Genomic DNA, 20,160 nt, shown 5'->3' on the forward strand with positions numbered 1-20,160 from the left:
AATCAACATGGGATTTTTCAGCATATAGAAGAAAACGTTTAAATGGCATCAAGCTTTGAATTTAAAGTATTTGATATTGCAACGTTTAAATATATACTTTATTTACTGACATACATTTAAATATTTTCCAGAGAATATTTATAATGCATTTTATGTTATTTACTCACTACAGCTTTTAATATTTTAGGGGAAGACTGGTTTTTCAAGATCAAATTTTCTTTTTCATCTCACAATTAAGACACAATGATGAATTGGTGACAGCACAATAATTTCCAGGGCAATGGGCCGTAGTGTCATAAAAACAGGATTATAACATCAGTATTGGATCAACCCAAAGGAGAGAAGTGAGAAAACGTTATGAAAACACAAAAATGTCCAATAATAAAGAAAATGCAAAAACAAAAAAACCCAATAACTGACTTCAGTACAGGTACACCTACAGGTCTCTACATCAAGGAACAGTTCATAGGAGAACAGCTGAAGTCATGCACTTAATTCTACTTTTGTTGAGTTTAAAATACTCCCAAACTGCAGACATAAGAAATGCCTTAGTGAAAACTGGTGTGGGAGCTCCAGACTCTCCACTTAACAGTTTCACTGCACTGCATTCAAGTTAGCTAAAATCCCCTACATTTAAACATATACTTAAGTAAAGTTTTTACTATTAGTCTAATTCCAGATGAACTGAAAATTACGTGCAAAAGATCATGAGCCACCACCTGCATTCTGATGTATCACTGCACAAGAGAATGGAAGAGAGACAGAAACATTCCTCCTATCAGCAAGGATCAAGAGAACATCTCCCACGAGTTCAAAAGACGGAGTCCACCAAGAGATGGGTATGATTTCCATGGCAGTGCACTTGCTATGTATGCTGCTCCACTGAATTCAGTGGGGCTATGTCTACTCTACATTCCCCTTTCAGAGGAGAAATGCAAATGAGGTAGAACCTAGCACATTGTAGGCACTACTGGAGACAGGTAACACTACTGATATTCCCAAGTGAGGGGGTGTGTAGGAGGCAGATCCATACTAGACCAAACCTGCAATCAGCAGAAAGCAGTAACTGGAAGCATTAAGGGAATGCAAAGGCATCTTACTGAGAGGAGCTCTACAAAGCTTCTGTGCATGTGTTTCATCAGCTAGTAGTGTCACCTGTGTTACCCATCAGCAATCCACTAGGCTCAAAATTCAACACATGCTTAGCTCTAGGTCGGGATTTGGCATTGTGTACATACAACACCAAGGCTGAGATTTTACTTCCACAAATGTCCATGGCAATTTGAAGTCATGTTTCCCATAGCAACCCTAATTCAGCTTTTTGTACATTTATAGAATTTTCCATTACTCAAAACAATGTTAACTTTAATGTTTGAGCATATGTCCCTGGGAAGTTGGGGGCAATCTAAAGTTGTTATTGTGCGTTTTGCTGTCTTTAGGAATCTCAATATGTATACTGTCATTAACATATTTGCATTTAATTTTCATTTTAAAAAGATAAATAATATTTTACTGAATAATTGATGTTATTAAAACACATTTGGTATATGTTTTCTTATATTTTATGATAATTTCCACAATCATATACTTACTGGAGCACCTCTAATGAAATCTGAAATATACACAGAGTTTCCTTTTTCTCCTTTTTGCCCAAGAGCACCCTGAAAAACAATCAATAATTAAAAATTAGATTGTTCTGAAATAATGCTGAGATCTGTCCTCTGATATTCTATATTACTGTACAGTTTCAGTGATCATTTATCATTTTTATAGCATTAATAATCTCTGTCTTTCCAAGCCATATTAACTTCAGTGGGTACAGTGGCAACTGACAAAGAAGTTCTTCACCTTCCCTAGAAATTCATACCAGAAATTTTTCAGAAGTCAGTGGTATCTTGTTTAAGGTGAGAAAGAAGTTACTCACCTTGTGCAGTAATGATGGTTTTTCAAGATGTGTTCCTGCAGATGCTCCACTCCAGGTGTCAGTGTGTCCTCGTGCTGGCAGCATTAAAGCTTTTATGAGCAGAGTCTCACCGGGCTGCGCATGTGCAGCAGGAGTCTATGTCCACTGGCTGCCTGCTGCATATGTGCAATGTGGCACCCACCAGTTCCTTCTCCACAATGAGCCATACAGAACAAACTCCAAATAAACGGGAGGATGGCAGGTAGTGGAGCACTCAGAGGGATACATCTTGAAGAACCATAGTTACTGAACAAGGTGAGTGATTTCTTCTTTGAGTGGTCCCTGCGGGTGCTCCACCTGAGGTGAGCATAGAGCAGTACCCACTTAGAGGAGGTGGACTTGTATAGAGCAGTACCTGCTTGGTGCACAGAAGAGACAACAGCTCATCCCATGGTTGCCATGGCTATAGGGCCATGCTGCAATGCATAGTGCTGAGTAAATGTGTGTTCTGAGAACATGTGGCTGCTCCACAGATGCCTTCCAGTGGAATAGTATGCAGGAAAGTCGTCAACGTGGCCATGGCCTGTGTCGAATGTACCATAATGCCATGTGGTGGATTCTTGTTATGAGTCAAAAAACAGAGGTGGATGCATGAAGAGATCCATTCGGACAGGCATTGAGATGAGACATGTGCCCCTGGATCATTCAGCAATGGAAACCAAGAGCTTGCTGGATTTCTGGAAGGACTTTGTTCTGTCAACATAAAATACGACAGCTATGTGGCTGTTGATTGTGTGCAGTGCCACTCCCTTCGGATTGTTATGCGGTTTGGGGTGAAAGGTTGGAAGAATAAATGGTTCGTTGATGTGAAAGTTAGAGGAGACCTTAGGGTGAAAACATGAGTGTGGATGAAGGTAATGCAGTCCTTGGAGAATGTCATATACAAGAGTAATGAGAAAAGTACTGCACTTTCCCCTATTCTCCTGGCATATGTGATTGCCATCAGGAAACGGACTTTCATCAATAAGTGCAATAGTGAACATTTTCCAAGTGCTTCAGAAGGAGGCACCACAAAGCTGTGCAGAATGTGGTTTAAGTCCCAGAGAGCTGTGGGTCATTCGATGTGTGGCTGGAGCCTGGAAATCCTGGAGAGGAATGTTTTGGTAGTGGGATGTGTGAAGATGTAGTTATTGTATGTGAGATCATGGAATATGGACATAGCAGAAAGATGTACCTGTAATGAGCTGATTGTGAGGCCCAAGTTCTTAAGGAGCACTATGTAATCTAGCACAAGTTGTCCAAGGGTGTAATTGTCTTTCCGTGCACCACATGTTAAAGCAAGTTCACTTATTTTGGTAAGTGTGGTGAGACAAGGGGTGGCAGCTGTTCAGGAGCATATGCTTCCCTTCTTCAGAACAGGCCATTTCCCCAGGTTGGAGCCATTGATAAACCATGCTCTGAGATGGAGTGTGGTGGAGTTTGGGTGATAGATGCAATCCTGTTTTTTGGTATAGCACTTATGGGGCATTTGGGAGTGTAATTGGAGGGCATATGGCAAGGTGATGAACATATGGGAACCATGATTGATGTGGGCATGTCAGGGCTATGAGGCTAAGGTCAGCTCTGTCCGCTGAAACCTTCTGTGGCACTCTGGATAGTAAGGAAATGGGGCAAAAGCATAGGAGAAGATTGTTCTCCATGAAATCAGGAAGGCATCACCCTTTGATTTTGGTTCTGTCTCCAATCTAGAGCAATAGTCCCTACACTTGCAATTTTGGGAGGTTGCAATTAGGTCTATTTGGGGGTAACGCCAAGTTGTGAATATTGCACATAGTATCTTGGGATTCATCTCCCACTCATGTTGGTTGGAAAAGTGCCATCTGAGGGTATGCACCACAGTGTTGTGAATGCCTGTTAAGTAGGCTGCTGCTGGGCTTATGTGATAACACACCAGTTCCAGAATTGGTCTGCTTCCACGCATAGGGAAGGTGACCTGGCACTGTCTTGGTGGTTGATGTAAAATGTACAAGTCATGTTGTCAATGAGAATGTGGACCGTTCTGTGATGTATTTCTGAGAGAAAATGGCAACAAGCATTGCGGACTGCTCGGAGTGCAAGGATGTTGATGTACAAAAGTGTTTCTTGATGAGATCATTTGCCATGTACAGTTGAGATTCTGAGGTGAGCTCCCCAACTGATGAGGGATGTGTTAGTTGTTAATGTGACCACATGGGGTTGGGAATCCCAGCTAGAAAGTTGCTAGGTACTGTCCACCATTGAAGGAACAGTCTTACAGTGGTGAAATAGTGATACATTGCAGTAGGGTGTGGTGGCTGGGGATATACACAGAGGTGAGCCATCTCTAAAAGCATCTGCATAAAGGCCAGACCAGACATAACTGCATTCCTTGAGCTTGAAGAAGTTCTTGTGTGATCAATTACCACAGAACTTCAGTATAAGGGTTAGCAAAATTATTTTCATTGTTAATGTAACACTGGATCCTGTAAGATGCTGAGCACCCCCTACTTCACTGAAGTTAACAGGAATGGGAGGTCTTCCCCACCTCCAAAAAGGTGCTGTGTAGAAGCCCACTAAGGAGGACAGGAGTTCACAGAGACATAAGGCTTGAGCCACAATCTAATGCCCCTTTAATTTTAAAAGGTGTTATCCTGGGGAGAAAGTTTAAATAAATTAAATTAAGCTCATAACTTACAAGTGAGCCTCCTGGTCCCATATGTCCTGTCTCTCCTGGAAATCCAGAATCTCCTCTTGAACCATTGCAGCCATCCAAGCCAGGTTTGCCCCTGGCCCCCTCAGTCCCAGGAAGCCCCTAGAAAGGGTTTAAGTGCATAGAAAGATACCTCATGGTTATTTAGGTTCAGATCTTGTCTAAACACAGCAGTGACACTGGTAACCCAGAACTGGGAAAGAGGATAAGCATCTAAGTCTTACTTCTATACTTACACTGAAAAGGCCTCCAACAGCAGATTTACAAGAATCTTTCTTATATCCACCAATAAGCAGAGAACTGGGCCTGTGATCTGAGCATAGAGGTTTTGCTCTGATACCTCTAGTATTCTGTCCTTTGATGGCATGCACAGTAACTATGCCAGGGTGAAGCAGAGAATTAGGCTGGATGCTGTTCGCACCAGAATCAATAATAAAAGTGTTTCTTCAATGGAACCAAAATCAAGCTCTCTGAGAGTAAATTCCTTTTGGAAATATTAAAAATAAGCATTTGGGGGAACATGAAAAGGTTTTGTTCCTTGTGAATGACATACACTAAGGCCATCTCAAACTAGCCATGCCCCTTTTTTACTGCTAGGGTGCAAATCAAGAAACGGGGCACATCTTGAGTCAAACATACTGTGAGCTTAGGAAAAACCACACACAAATTCCAAGATGGAGGAACTGACTTTTCAGCCCCCCTCCTGCCTCACCCACATGGATTGACCATTCACTATTACAGAAGACGGGGAGAGCAGGAGGCACCAGGTTTGCTGGGAGTTTTCCGTCAGAATAGTTTTCCAATTGAAAATTGCCTTGTGTGCATTATTAAAAATTTTCACATGTAAATTTCAGCTTTTTAAAAAAACAATAGGTTTTCCATTGTGAAAACTGAAATGACTGCTCGTCGGCTGCCTACCTGGAATTTTCTTGTCTGGCAGAAGAAACTTCCATGCAGGCAGCTGAGAAGTCAAAAAATCCCATTTTAGGTCTTCTGAAACATTTTTTTTTAAAAAGCCTTCCTGCGAAAAACTTTTGAGGACACTTGCTGTGAAAAACTTTTGAGGACACTTTTTTCCCCCAAACACAAATTTTTTAAGGAAAAAGGAATTTTTATTTAACAGAGAATTGTAGTAGTCACAAGCTCTGTATGCTAAATTTTGGTCTTGTGTACTCAAGTATTTTACTGATCCTCTAGCAACATTCCCAATTACATGGATAGATATGGAAGGCAAAAAAGAGCACAAATGGATCAAAGATCTCCTCCACAGGATCACTGCTTCCTGACTGACATGAACATTCAAAGTAACTATTAGGACTTTGCTTTCTCCTTCTGGGTCACAAAGGGGCCTCCCAGGATTTAGCTATAATAAAGGATCACTTTCAAAAATACTGGATTTAATAGAGCATCCTCTCCTGTCACCCTATTTATGTCCATACATGATATGTAGACATTTATATATATCGGTTTGTATAAAGCTATTTTTCTGTTCACTTTAATATTGAAGTGCCAGTTCTATAGTCCCTATTCTGGAAAACTCTCACCAGATTCAGTGGGGTTTTTATCTAAATAAGGACAGCTCTCAAAATGCTTCAACAGAAGAATAAATACTAATCTGGATTTCTTTTTGCTCCTTTAAGAATATGTTCAGAAACTGTGTGGTCTACCGCAGAGCCTTGAAGCCAGAAACTACTACTTTTTAATCCAGACATTTGGCATTTCTGTTCTTCATGGAACTGGGTAAGCCTGAGGTAACTTCTCTATCCCCAATTCCTCCTCTGTAAAATGGAATAATAACATTTACTTAACCTCAAATGGCCATTAAGGTCTATGTCTACACTACAGCGATCTGTCAACAGAAGTCACTGTTGGAAGAGATCTTCTGACAAAACTTCTGTCCACAAATCACTTCTACACACAACAACAGACAGAAAAAGCATTCTGCTCTGTCAGCAGAAAGTGGCCAGATGCTCTGGCTACTTTCTCAACAGAATGAGCCCTGGAACCCCAGCAGACAGGGTCACATGGACAGAAAGCCCTTCCAGGAGACCCAGCCCGCGCGCCCTTAAAGGGACCCCCGACCTGCGTTCCCTCCCCATGCAGAGGCTTGCCTACATCCTTGAGGAGCAGCAAAGCTACCACAGGGCTCCCACGTTTTCTGTGAGAGTTTCATCTTTCCAGACAGCCACGGTGGCAGAGGAGCCCCTGGGTTTGCACTGGATCCAGTCCCAGTTGCTCGACTGCTGATCACCCTGATCACAGCTGCCCTCTACCTCCTCCAGTGGGACACACATGCCACTGGACTCGTGGAGCACACCATCCATGCCCATACCCCTGGGTGACCAGGTGGGTCTGGAGATATACCACCAATGCAGACTGGTGGGACTAACTGGTCGTGGGGCAGTGATACAACCAACAGTGGCTCAGAACTTCTGCATGAGGAAAGACACCTTCATGGAGCTCTGCATCTGGTTCGCCCCCACTCTCCACAGACAGGACACCCGGATGTGGCCCATCATCCCCCTGGAGAAGAGGGTCACTGTCACCCTCTGGAAGCTTGCCATCCCAAACAGCTACTGCTCCATCAGGCACCAGTTTGGTGTGGGGAGATCCACTATCAGGGCTCTCCTCATGCAGGTAAGCATGCTCAGGCTGCAGGCCCTGCATGGCAGAAGGCAGCGGGAAGAGGGGAGGGGAGGGTCCTGCCCCAGGGGGACTCTCGGGAGCGGGGTCAGGGGTGCAAGGGAGAGTTGGGGGAGGGAAGCCCCATCCTTTGTAGACTATGCTTTCCCACTCCCACACAGACCTGCTGCTGGGTGGAGGCAGCCTCTCAGGGAGGGTGCCCAGAGAGCGCGGCGGAAGGGTGACTGGAGGGAACAAAGGAGCCCACCAGAGCCCAAGGACACCCCGTCACCCTCTCGTGTGTGTTCAGTCTCCACCCCATGCAGGTAGTGATGGCCATGAACTCCATTCTGCTCTGGAAGTTCATCTGCAACCCAGACCTGGACACAGTCATGGCTGGCTTCACCACCTGGGGTCCGTACCTGCTTTGGCACCATTGACAGGACCCACACCCCCATCCATGCCCTGGACCACAGTGTGACCCAGTACATCAACCACAACGGGTACTAGTCCTTCATACTGCAAGCCCTCGTCGACCACCAGGGCTGATTCCTGGATATGTACATCAGGTGGTCGGGCCGGGCACATGAGGCCTGCAAGTTGCACAACTCTGGCCTGTGCTGGAGGATGGAGGCAGGCACCTATGTCCCCCCGGGAGCTGGAGGTGGGGGATGTGCAAATGCCATTCTGCATCATGGGGGTTGCTGCCTAGCCCCCCATGCCCTGGCTCATGAGGCCCGACATTGGCCACCTGGAACCCACCCAGGACCTCTTCAATACCTGCCTCAGCTGGGCATGGAACCAGCTCAAATGTTCCTTCAGCCATCTGAAGGCACATGTGCCTCCTCACCCGGCTGTACATGGGGAAGCACAATGTCCCCCAAGTTGTGGCCACCTGCTGTGCCCTCCACAACCTTGTGGAGGGATAGTGGGCACTTCCTCTTGGGGTTGGAGGGACGATGCCAGCCCTGTCAATGAACAGCCAGGCATAGCTTCCAATCACCAAGCCTACAGGGATGGGCTGTGGATCTGGGAGGCCCTGAGGGACAACTTCTCCCTTGGCTCCTAATGACCCACCCCAGGGCACCCCCAGCAGGGGCTTCGGGCTCGCAGACCTGCTCCCCTCCCCATCATGACCCCTCCCTTTGCCCACTCACCCTACCCCATCCCCTCCCCAGTAACGAGGGACACGGTGAAAAAAAAAAGTGGAAAAACTTGTGCAAAATAAAAGTGGTTGAGGAAAACTATTTACAGAGTGAAAATTTGAACATATATAGTCAGTGAGGGCTTGGGACAGGAGGCGGGGGGCATCCAAACTTGGAGGGGCCTTGGGAGGTGGGGTGGAGAGCCATGACGCTGCAGAGGTGTGGGATCCCTCTCCCACTGCAGGATCCCTTCCCACCATGGGTTTGGGGTCCCCATTGGGGCTGAGATGGGGCAGGGAGCATGGGGAGGTGTGGATGGGGTGGGGGACGGCTGCAGCAGGGTCAGATTCAGTGGGGGGATGAGGGGAAGCCTAGGGCAGGGAGGGATGGCAGGATGTGGGGAGACGGGAGAGCCTGGAGGGACAGAGAAAGCTAGTAGGGTAGTGGGGACAGGGAGGTCTGGCCACCATGCCAGGTCCAGAACTGCTGGGGGGATGTCTGCCAGGGCAGGGCAGGGCAGTGGGGCCAAGGAGGGTGTGGGGGAAGTGAGGACAGCAGGCACAGGTGGCTGAGCCAGCTGGCCCTGCCAGACACTGGTGATGGCATCTAGGTGGGACATCAATTGGTCTCATGTCCATATCTACCACGCCTGGTCCTCCTGCCGCCACCACTCCAGGAGGTCTGTCTGCTAGCAAAGTGCGGCTGTGTATGCCCCCAGGGAACCATCCTCAGCCTGGAGACAGCCCCTCTGGCCACAGTCCCACTCTAGTGGTGGTGGGGTGCCAGCCCTCTTGTACACTGGTCCTGGGCTGGCTAGCCCTGGCAGTGTGGTGGGGCTAGCCCAGCCCTCGAACAGTGCAGCTGTAAGAAGAAAGGGAGAGACGGTGAGTCCTTTGCACAGTACAACTCCCAAGGCCCTGTCCCCCACCCACCGTCAGCAGCAGCCCCCCACCCCGGGCCATAGGATGGGGCTATCCCAGGAGCACATGCCTGTGCTCCCTGAATGGTGGTCCCTGTTGCACATGGTGGTCCCTGTTGCACAGGGGACCTAGTGGTGTCTGAAGGATTGGACTGAATGCTATATCCCCCTGTCCGGCCACAGAGGGGTCCCCACATGGCGGGCGAGCTGGGTGCAGTCTGGCCGTCCCCGTGGCCCCCACACACACATGCAGCCCAAGGCACTGTCCATGGGGGACAAGTGCTGACTGTTGCCTGCAGGCACGCCTGTGTGCAAGGGGCACACTCCTTCGTGGTAGCAACGAAGGGTCCTGTGGCACCTTATAGACTAACAGAAAAGTTTAGAGCATGAGCTTTCGTGAGTTAACTCACTTCTTCAGATGCTGGTCCTGGAAATCTGCAGGGCCAGGTATAAATAGGCCAGAGCAAGGCTGGGGATAACAAGGTTAGCTCAGTCAGGAAGGCTGAGTTGTATTGTCATCAGTAGATCTGGAGGTGTGAACTCCAAGAGAGGGGAAGCTGCTTTTGTATTTAGCCAGCCATTCACAGTCTTTGTTTAATCCTGAGCTGAGGGTATTGAATTTGCAGATGAATTGTAGCTCAGCAATTTCTCTTTGGAGTCTGGTCTTGAAATTTCTTTGCTGCAGGATAGCTGCTTTTAAATCTGCTACTGTGTGTCCTGGGAGATTGAAGTGCTCTCCTATGGGTTTTTGTATATTGCCATTTCTGATGTCTGATTTGTGTGCATTTATTCTTTTATTTTATTCTTTTACGTAGAGACTGTCCAGTTTGTCCGATGTATATGGCAGAGGGGCATTGCTGGCACATGATGGCATAAATTACATTGGTAGATGTGCAGCTGAATGAACCCACGATGGTGTGGCTGATCTGGTTAGGTCCTGTAATGATGTTGCTGGTGTGTATATGTGGGCAGAGCTGGCAACGAGGTTTGTTGCATAGATGGGTCCCGGAGATAGAGTGACTGTGGTGCGGTGTATAGTTGCTTGTTAGGATTTGTTTTAGGTTGGCAGGTTGTCTGTGAGCAATGATACGCCTGCCTCCCAAGGCCTGTGAAAGTGTGGGATCATTGTCCAGGATGGGTTGTAGATCCTTCGTGGTGTGTCTGGGGTTGGGCCATTGTCCTTGTCACTGACCTGCTCCAAGCAATGGCAGGGGAAGGTGTGCTCCCCCAACAGGGTTCTGGGGCTCATGCAGCCCTCCTCATGGGGCTTGCAGCAGGCTGGCACCCATTCCCAGGGGCTGCCGGTTGCACATGCTGGACCCATGGCGTGGGGTCCTGCCTGAGCCAGCCTGGTGAGGGTCGTGGCACATCCCATCTGCACTCTCCCCCTACCCATACTCCCAGGGTGTGAGACCCATGGAATACTCACCAGACAGTTCCCCAAAGAGGTCTGGAGATGCCCTGGATGTTGCCTTGCTTGAGGGTTCCGAGTCCAGGGCGATTACTGGGGTCCCCTGGCTGGACTCATGACCAATTCTGGCTCCACCTGGGGCTCCAGTGGGGTTCCCAGAGGCTCTGGCGCCGGCTCCAGCTGCAGTGGAGGGGCATCCTCAGCTGTGTCTCTGGCTGCTGTGCATGAAGGCACTATCCTTGCTCCCCAGGAACTAGTGCAGTTGTGAGTAGTTAGGGCAGGTGGATGTCCCTGCCCTTGCCCTGCAGCATGCATCCAGGGCCCGCATGTACCACCCCTGCTGCAGCTCCATGACCTTTGACTGCACCTGCTCCAGGGGGTGGGTGGGGTGCCTGAGGTTGGCCAGGGCCGTGGCGAGGTCAGCATACCCTGGGGCGTTGTGCCCTTTGGCACTGGGGTCTAAAAGAATGCCTCCTCAGCCCACAGGCTGAGCAAGTCCTCCAGCCCTGAGCTAGTACAGGATGGGGCTCTCTGTTTTGTGTCCCAGGGTGCGTCCTGGGACCCCCTCACTCTGTTCCCCCAAGGGCCCAGGGGGATCTCAGGGTGCCTGGCTTTCAGTCATGGGTCCTCGTCAGTGGGTCTGAGGTGTGCTGGACAACTAGTCAGCATGCTGCTGCTCACACACTGTCAGCTTCCTGCCATGCAGGGGAGGGCTCCCTGGGCTCCCTGCAGCTTTACGAGCAGCCGGAGGCAAAGAGCATAGAGCTGTGATTGCTGTGACCAGGGCGTCCTCCCCGGCCAGTTGGCCAACCGCATGGAGGACTGTTCTGCTGACAGAAGTCCCTCTTGGAGCATCTAGAATCTGTCAACAAAAGCATTCTGTTTCGTGGCAGAGAGGCAGAAGGCTGTCAATGAACGTGCCAAGTTTTGTTGACATATTGTTGACAAAACACATTTTGTGTTTGGATGTTCCATGTGTTTTGTCGACAAAACTTACTAGTATAGACGTAGCCAAGGGGTGTAAATAGCTTGTCTGCATTGTCTTTTGGAAAACATGTTAAATGTAAACTACAATCAATATTAAATGTAATAATGATTTACCTTGTTTTTCACATATGTACAAACCATGCAGTTCTGCAGGTGATAAAGTAACAAAGGATCTAAAACTAACTGTCTGATTAGTAAGGTAATCTGTTTAAAATGGTTCTTGTGGGTTCAGGTGAACTGTAACCTTTATGCACAATATTGTCAGTGTACTTACTTGCACACCATCTAAACCAGGAAATCCTGGGACTCCTGTTGGCCCCTAAAAAGACAATCACTTTTTCAATGTTGTTCTTTGAGAACAATTAAAAACTGAGCACAATATGACAATGTGATATTGTAAAATTGTTAAAAATATCCAGAAATAAAGACACATTTGAATCATGAATTTAACCCACGTCACTGCAGGATAAATGGCTCAATAAGATATCTGCAGTGCTGTTGTAGCTGTGTTGGTCCCGGGATATTATAGAGACAAACTGGGTGAAGTAATATCATTTACTGGACCAACTTTCACTGGTGAGAGAGAGAGAGAGAAGCTTTTGAGATTACACAGAGCTCATCTTCAGGTCTGGGCAGGGTAGTGTGGCACAGCTAAGTGCAAGGTAAAACAGCTTGTTTAGCACAGTGATGGCCAAAAGGAATGTACACATCGCCACACGACCCCCTCCAGCAAGGCAGCCTCTCCACCGCCCCCATGTAGACGAATAGTGACTCACTGGAGCCACACTGTGCACAAGCCACCCCCCAGCTGAAACTAAGCCGCACCACACAAGCCCCGCCTGTGGCTGGGAGAATTTCTTCCATTGACCTTCCTTACACTTTGTGTCTCATGAATGGCACAGGGGTCAACTGCGACCCCCAAGAGGTTGATTTTGCACACCCCTATTAGACACATGAAATCAGTGAGCAGGTTGATCTTTCAGGCTAGCGTAGATGTAGCCTCTGACTTCCTTTCTCAGATCAGAAGATGAGCTCTCTGTAGTTGGAAAGCTTATCTCTGGCCGTGTCTACACTAGCTCCAAACTTCGAAATGGCCACGCAAATGGCCATTTCGAAGTTTACCAATGAAGCGCTGAAATGCATATTCAGCGCTTCATTAGCATGCGGGCAGCCGCGGCGCTTCGAAATTGATGCGGCTCGCCACCGCGTGGCTCATCCCGACGGGGCTCCTTTTCGAAAGGAGCCCGCCTACTTCGAAGTCCCCTTATTCCCATCGGAATAAGTGGACTTTGAAGTAGGCGGGCTCCTTTCGAAAAGGAGCCCCGTCGGGATGAGCCGCGTCAATTTCTAAGCGCTGCGGCCGCCCGCATGCTAATGAAGCGCTGAATATGCATTTCAGCGCTTCATTAGTAAACTTCAAAATGGCCATTTGCATGCCTCTCTCACCAACAGAAGTGATGGATGTTGTGGGACAACATTCAATCCTTAGGAAAAATTTAATCCATTAAAGCATATGGGATTACACAAAAGAGTAATTTCACCATAATGGCCATGTCTACACTAGCCCAAAACTTTGAAATGGCCTTGCAAATGGCCATTTCGAAGTTTATTAATGAAGCGCTGAAATGCATATTCAGCGCCTCATTAGAATGCGGGCAGCCATGGCCTTCGAAATTGCCGTGGCTCATCCAGACAGGGCTCCTTTTTGAAAGGACCCCAGCAACTTCAAAATCCCCTTATTCCTTTCTCCTTTTTGAAAAGGAGCCCTGTCCGGATGAGCCATGCAGCGGCAAGCTGTGGCAATTTCGAAGGCCGTGGCTGCCCACATTCTAATGAGGCGCTGAATATGTATTTCAGCGCTTTATTAGTGAACTTCATTTGCATGGCCATTTGCATGGCCATTTCAAAGTTTGGGGCTAGTGTAAACGTAGCCAATATGTAACATAATAGTATGTCCTATATTGCAGACTGGCTTCTGCTCCCACTGATATCAATGGTAGGATCAGGCCCTATATTTCAGAAGAGTTGTACACAGGAAGCTAAATGTTGACCTCATTTACACTGGAATCAATTGAATTAGGCCAGGGAAAGCCACGGTAAAGATTGCAGAACTGGTAAAACCAAAGTCTGAATTGTAACAAACAAAAGTGGCAAAGTTATACCTAATCATCATCATCATCAACAACCATAGGCTCAGCGCCTGTTGGTATCTGATGCCTCTCTCACTGTCTCCTTCCGTCTTTCCCTATCCAGTGCAGAGTGGCTTAGTTTCAGTAGACTAGCTCTGCACCAACCTATTATATCATCTACCCATTCTCTGTGGGGTCTGCCTCTCCTATTTGAACTGTCCATTGTGCCGGGGTCTTGATTTTTCGTTCGTTGTTCGTTCTACAAATACACCCAAATAGCTGTAACTTTCATTGTGTAACCTTCTGCAATAGGTTCTCTTTCAGCTATATCTTCCTATATAATTCCTCGTTGGTTACCACCTGCATCCCTCCTCTTCTCAGGATCTTTCTATAACAACTCCTCTTGAACGCCAATATCCTTCTCTTTGAATCTTTCATTACCACCCACGTCTCACATCTGTACACCATGCTGCTGAATACACACATTTTTGAGATGCTCAGCTTCGTTCCTAAGCTAATTGCTTTGCTTTTCCAGATTTTATCCATTGCCTTCAAACTCACTCTTGCTTTCGCTATTCTAGTTTCCTTCTTACAGTCTAGATCATATGTTATGTTGCTCCCCAGATATGTGAAGTTCTCTACATTCTCTAGTTCAATTCCATCTACACTGATCTTCTTTCCTATTTTCTTATCTCCAAATACCATTGTTTTTGTTTTATCAATGTTCATAATCAGTCCATACCACTTCCCTTCCTCATTTAGTACCTGCACCATTTTCGCAAGCTTCTCCTCATATTCCTCAGTGATAACTATATCATCTGTGAGCCTCAAGTTGTTAATTCTTTTCCCATGCACAGATATCCCTTCTAACCCTTCCTTGATCTTGTTCATCGCTCTCTCTAGATGCATGATGAAAATATTCGGTGATATCGAATTTTGTCTCGTACCTCTACTTGTTCTAAACCAACTTCCCAACACCCCTCACATTCTCTCCATGCCTCCACATTGTTACTGATATTCTTCAACAACTGTACCAGTCTGCTATCCACTCTGTACAACTCCAACACCGCCCATCACTTTTTGATCTATGCTGTCAAATGCCTTCTGAAAATCAATGAAGAAAGTGTATATGTTCCTTTTTTCATTCCTATTAATATTTCTAATCATCTTATACATCTCCCTCCTCTTACATTTACTGTAATACCTGTCCATGGCTATGTCTACATTAGCCCCAAACTTCGAAATGGCCATGTAAATGGCCATTTCAAAGTTTACTAATGAAGCACTGAAATACATATTCAGCACCTCATTAGCATGCGGGCGGCCACGGCACTTCGAAATTGACGTGTCTCGCAGCCGCGCGGCTCATCCCGACAGGGCTCCTTTTCAAAAGGACCCCGCCTACTTCGAAGTCCCCTTATTCCCATCTGCTCATAGGAATAAGGGGACTTTGAAGTAGGCGGGGTCCTTTCGAAAAGGAGCCCTGTTGGGACGAGCCGCGCAGAGGCGAGGTGCATCAATTTCGAAGTGCCACGGCTGCCCACATGCTAATGAAGCACTGAATATGTATTTCAGCGCTTCATTAGTAAACTTCGAAATCGCGATCTGCGTGGCCATTTCGAAGTTTGGGGCTAGTGTAGACACGGCCCATATCTTAACACTGCTCCTCTGACCATTTTGCCTTGTCCTTTCTGGTCACTTTCCTTATCTCATTGCATTTCACCCTATATTGCTGTTCCGCCCTCTCAGAAACATCCCTTGTGATCTTCAGTACTCTCTTCTCTTGGACTAACTTCAGTGTCTCCTGTGTAATCCACTTCTCATTGATCTTCTCTTCTTCTGGAACAGTCTGCTCAATTGTCTCTTCTATCACTGGGGCTAACCTTTCGACTCTCTTATCTAGGTCTTTCTCTGTGGCCACATTCCTAATCTTCTCTTCAAGTGTTCTGTATGCACTCCCTATTTCTTCCTCACCTAGCCTCACCACATCTCTTCTCTTCTCAAACTGGGTCGTACACTTTCTCTTGAGTTTTATCTTGATGTTTGCGATCACTAGATTGTGGTCTGAGTCTATATCCACTCCTCAGAAAGTTCGGCACTGCTGTACTGATGTCACCCATCTTCTTCTTATCAAAATCATATCTATCATATTCTTGGACTTACTGTCATTCAGTCGCCATGTCCACTTCCTTCAGTCCTTTTGTTGGAATCTTGTGTTGCAGATCACTATCTCATGCGCCGTAGCAAACTCTAGTAGTTTCTCACATCGTTCATTTCTTTCTCCATACTCAAACCTTCCCATGACTCTCTCCCAACCTTCGTTATCTGTTCCGACCTTCGCATTCCAATCTCCTCCAATGATCAACACATCTCTCTTCGGAATCTCCTCCAGCGTCTTTGTCAAGTCTTTATAGAACAGCTCAATCTTTTCCTCTGTACTGTCTGACGTGGGTGCATACACCTGAATGACTGAGATGTTGAATGTTTTGCTTTGAATCTCACTTGCACTCACTGGTTTGTATCCTAATAATGCTCCTCTAGCTCTTTTGCTAAGACGGAATCTGACACCTGCCTCATGCTTTGTTTCACTCCCTGACCAAATATCTTTGCAACCATACATCTCTCCTGATACTGTCCACCGCACCTCCACCAGTCCAAGTATATCACATTGGTATCTCTCCATCTCCTTCCGAAGCAGCTACAATTTTCCCACAGTGTTTGGATGTTCCGTGTTCCAATTGATAGCATGTGTGCTAGGTGTAATTTTCTTTCGGTAGCCAACTTATCAACCCACCCCCGATTGCTCGATTGGTGTCGTGGACCTTGTTTATCCAGGTGACGTCCAAGCTGGCATCTTTCATCATTTAGTCGTACTGGTATCAGATTTCACTCATACTGTTGTTTCATGGTCAGCGCATCATCGCTCATTTGACCAACTCTCCTCCTTTATCCAGGCTTGGGACTGGAATGGAACCCCCAGAGGCTTCATGGTAGAGTTTTATGCCTAATGCCCAGTATTATTTTAAAATTCTACCCTTTCCCATGATGCTCCAGTGAGCGAGTTCAGCATATCAAATGGAGACTTAGTTCCATGAATTTTAACTTTTTTTTTCTGATAACTTGGATTTAGGAATGTGAAGCCAAATGATGCAGTGCTTTCTCAGCCAGTTCTATGACCAATTTCTGTGAAGTTTTTCATGAATAAGATGATGATATGCTCAGTTAATATTAACATTCAGTAAAGGCTTTTATTTTTCTCATTTTGTATCATTTTGTAATATTTGTCATTACATTTTATATACAGGGAAAAAAGATTTTCCCCTGGTATTTCCTACCTTATCACCTCTTTCTCCAGCTGGCCCAGGAAGACCATTTTCACCTCTCTGTCCTTTTTCTCCTTGCAAACCAGTGGGCCCTGTAAGTCCCAAAGGCCCTATTGGACCTTCAGCCCCTGAGTGACCCGGCTGTCCCTGTAACAGAAGAAGTGATTCAGAGGTAGCTCTGTGCACAAATATCATTAACCTCTCTCTGTCTGCAAGTGATAGTATGGAGAAGACTGTGAGTAAAATAAAGTTTGAAATATGTATAAACTAGATGTATGATATACTATCCATATTCCAGAGAATGACTGAAAAATATTTTGATAGTGACTCTAATTTCATGTCATTGAGGTTGCTCCCTATTGATACTGCAGTACAGTAATGCACTTCTAGAATGTTTGTTCTCTGAATAAAATGCAAAAGGTGCTAAAGATTCACAGGGTTTAGGCTCCTACATTGTAGTTGGGTGTCTCTCCTGTTTACTGCTCAGACATTCCAATAGAGGTGGGGTTGTTTCAATTTTATTGATTTTACAGTCTGAGTAGCAAGTTCCACTGGGATTAGGGTAATTTTAGATACTCCTTTTGGTACCATGGTAGTCTGTCTAATACACATATTTGGAAAATCAAGTATTATTCCCAAACATTTAACAGTTTCTGCTCCAGTTAAATTTCTCTCACAGAAACAGCACACTTCTCCAGAATGGTATATGCACCAAGCAAACATGATCACAACAGGATCATTCAATTAATGAATTAACATATTTACTTTAGCAACTCTTGTTACAGCTTTTTCCTCTGACTTGTAAGATTTAATGCTAATCATACATACCTGCAGCTGCGCTGCTGCTTCTCTTTCTCTCCTGTTTTAAAATCTCAGGCAGAATACACTCATTCGCTTGACTCACTCTGCCTCTCGCCATTCCGTGATCTCTCCAACCCCGGCTGAGAGAGCCATTGGGAGAGAGTATCCTAATCCCTCCATTCTCCACTGTACCAAGTGAGTTTTTAAACTCATGCACAGGGTTCCCTCCTGTTGTTTAAATGCAGTTTTCAGTTTTTCAATCCATTCATTCCAAGGCCAAGATTTACTCTCAACTTACATTCATTCATTCCTTTACTCCAGGGGCAATATCGATTTTCAATAAATGTATTAATAAATTTTTAGTATCAATGTTTTTGTATCAATTTCTTTTGCATTAATTTCCCCTGCTGGTAACCTAAGGTACGTTTGAATCTTGCCTGCCAGCTTGACCAGAGGTTTTCCTGGCAGCTTTGCTATTCCTCTAAGAGTAGAGATGGCACTAGATAATTTAAAATGCTTTTGAGTTACACATTTAACCATTTGAGCTGCATTATCATCAAAACTTAGGGTTTGGTTGCTTAATGTTTCCAATAAAGTCTGTGTAACTCTGGTTCCTGGGCAATTGTAATTTCTAGTGTCTTTAGTAGTTGGGCACATTTATGCAACCATGCCAAAACTCATTAAAAATCATGTAGTGATCACCAATGTAGTTGGGCATCTCTACTGGAACGGTGCTCAAACATTCAATCCGCTCCCTTTGATGTTAATCACTTTGGCCCTGTGCATGTACTCTCTGTGGACAGCAGTGTAGACTCCAGGTTAGCCAACACTGCAAACCTCAGAGAGCCCCCAAGAACCACAAATCAAGTGAGGTACGAAGGCACTGGAGCCAGGTTTATTGTCATTGATGTATGGACTCCAGCACCCTCATGAGTCTCCAATGTGACTCAACAGTTTACATTGGTACATGCATACGTTGTGACAATGGACGCGACTCAGTTGATGGCAAGGGGGCTCCGTCATCCCCTAGGTTGCTCGACACAGCTCCTGTTACACACACTTTTATACACAGGTATAAACAAGTTACGTATCCAGGTACAACTCCCTCATTGTAATACACTGACACCCCTTAATGTAACTAGATCTACCCATTAACTTGGGGGATAATGGTGGTACCATCAAAACAAAACTATCCATCATGCTGTCGTTATGACCTGTTCCTGAACTTGGGTTGGAACGTACCTGATGATAACCTGTTATCTATGGGGAGGGTATGGGGAGTGCATAGTACTTGTTTATGTGTATCACTAAGTGCCTACCTTTGAGCGCTTTTAGGTGTTTTTATCTGCTTTTAAGCCCTGTGACTTATCAGCTCTGTCTCCTGCTGCATTCCTGTGGGCAGAATCTACCTAGCAGTTTTGCTTTAACCTACTGTTGTTCAGGCTTGAGGCCTTTAGCTTTGCTGTATGTTAATAAAGCATTGACTGTTGTTCTAGGTGTTTAGCCTTATACCAAGCCTCTCATTACTACATACATCACTTGGAAAATGTTAAAAATTTTACCTGTCAATCTGAATAATTTTATAATGATTAATTTTAAAAAACCCAGATTCCAACTGGGCACCTTTTAAATAGAATTTTTTTTTAATCTTATTTTAAAACCATTCATCTCTTTACCTCACCTGCTGGAAGGGTGAAGAAGAGAATGGAAGAGAAACTAGCTATTTGGTGAACCAGTGAAATAGCAACACAAAAAATGCTTCCAAGCACAAAAAGTAAATAAACCAGAAAAAAAAAGTGGAGCTCTCTTTTTTTCACAAAGTCCTTTCCTCCATAGTTATTCTATGTGTTATTAACAAATTCAACATGGTTAGAAGAAAAAGTGATTGTTCTGCTGATAGTCCTGCTTTAAATTAAAACCAAACAAACAAGCAGCCATGTAGCACCCTAAAGACTAACAAAATAATTTATTAGGTGATGAGCTTTCATAGGTCAGTTTTTATTCAATTGGTTTTGGATCCCTGTGTTATACAACTGTCAGTGCTCTACTGCGTATCTCCAGATCTGAAGAAGTGGGTCTGTCCCACGAAATTATTTTAAATTATTTTGTTAGTCTTTAAGGTGCTACATGACTGTTTGTTTGTTTTGTTCGAATACAGACTAACTCGGCTACATTTCTGTTACTACTCCTTA

General features: G+C 45.6%; 1 protein-coding gene across 1 annotated transcript in view; it reads right to left on the reverse strand.

The window, feature by feature from the left end:
* Positions 1-20,160, reverse strand: part of COL4A4 (collagen type IV alpha 4 chain) — a 140,004-nt gene that overhangs the window by 93,391 nt on the left and 26,453 nt on the right. Inside the window, exons 4-7 of the mRNA XM_075004606.1 lie at positions 17,180-17,314; positions 11,990-12,034; positions 4,617-4,733; positions 1,593-1,661 (exon numbers count right to left, since the gene is read on the reverse strand). Of these exons, the coding sequence (XP_074860707.1) occupies positions 1,593-1,661; positions 4,617-4,733; positions 11,990-12,034; positions 17,180-17,314 (366 nt within the window). The remainder of the gene's footprint in view (positions 1-1,592; positions 1,662-4,616; positions 4,734-11,989; positions 12,035-17,179; positions 17,315-20,160) is intronic.

This window comes from Carettochelys insculpta, chromosome 10, assembly GCF_033958435.1.
Source record: "Carettochelys insculpta isolate YL-2023 chromosome 10, ASM3395843v1, whole genome shotgun sequence".
Taxonomy (NCBI): Eukaryota; Metazoa; Chordata; order Testudines; family Carettochelyidae; genus Carettochelys; species Carettochelys insculpta.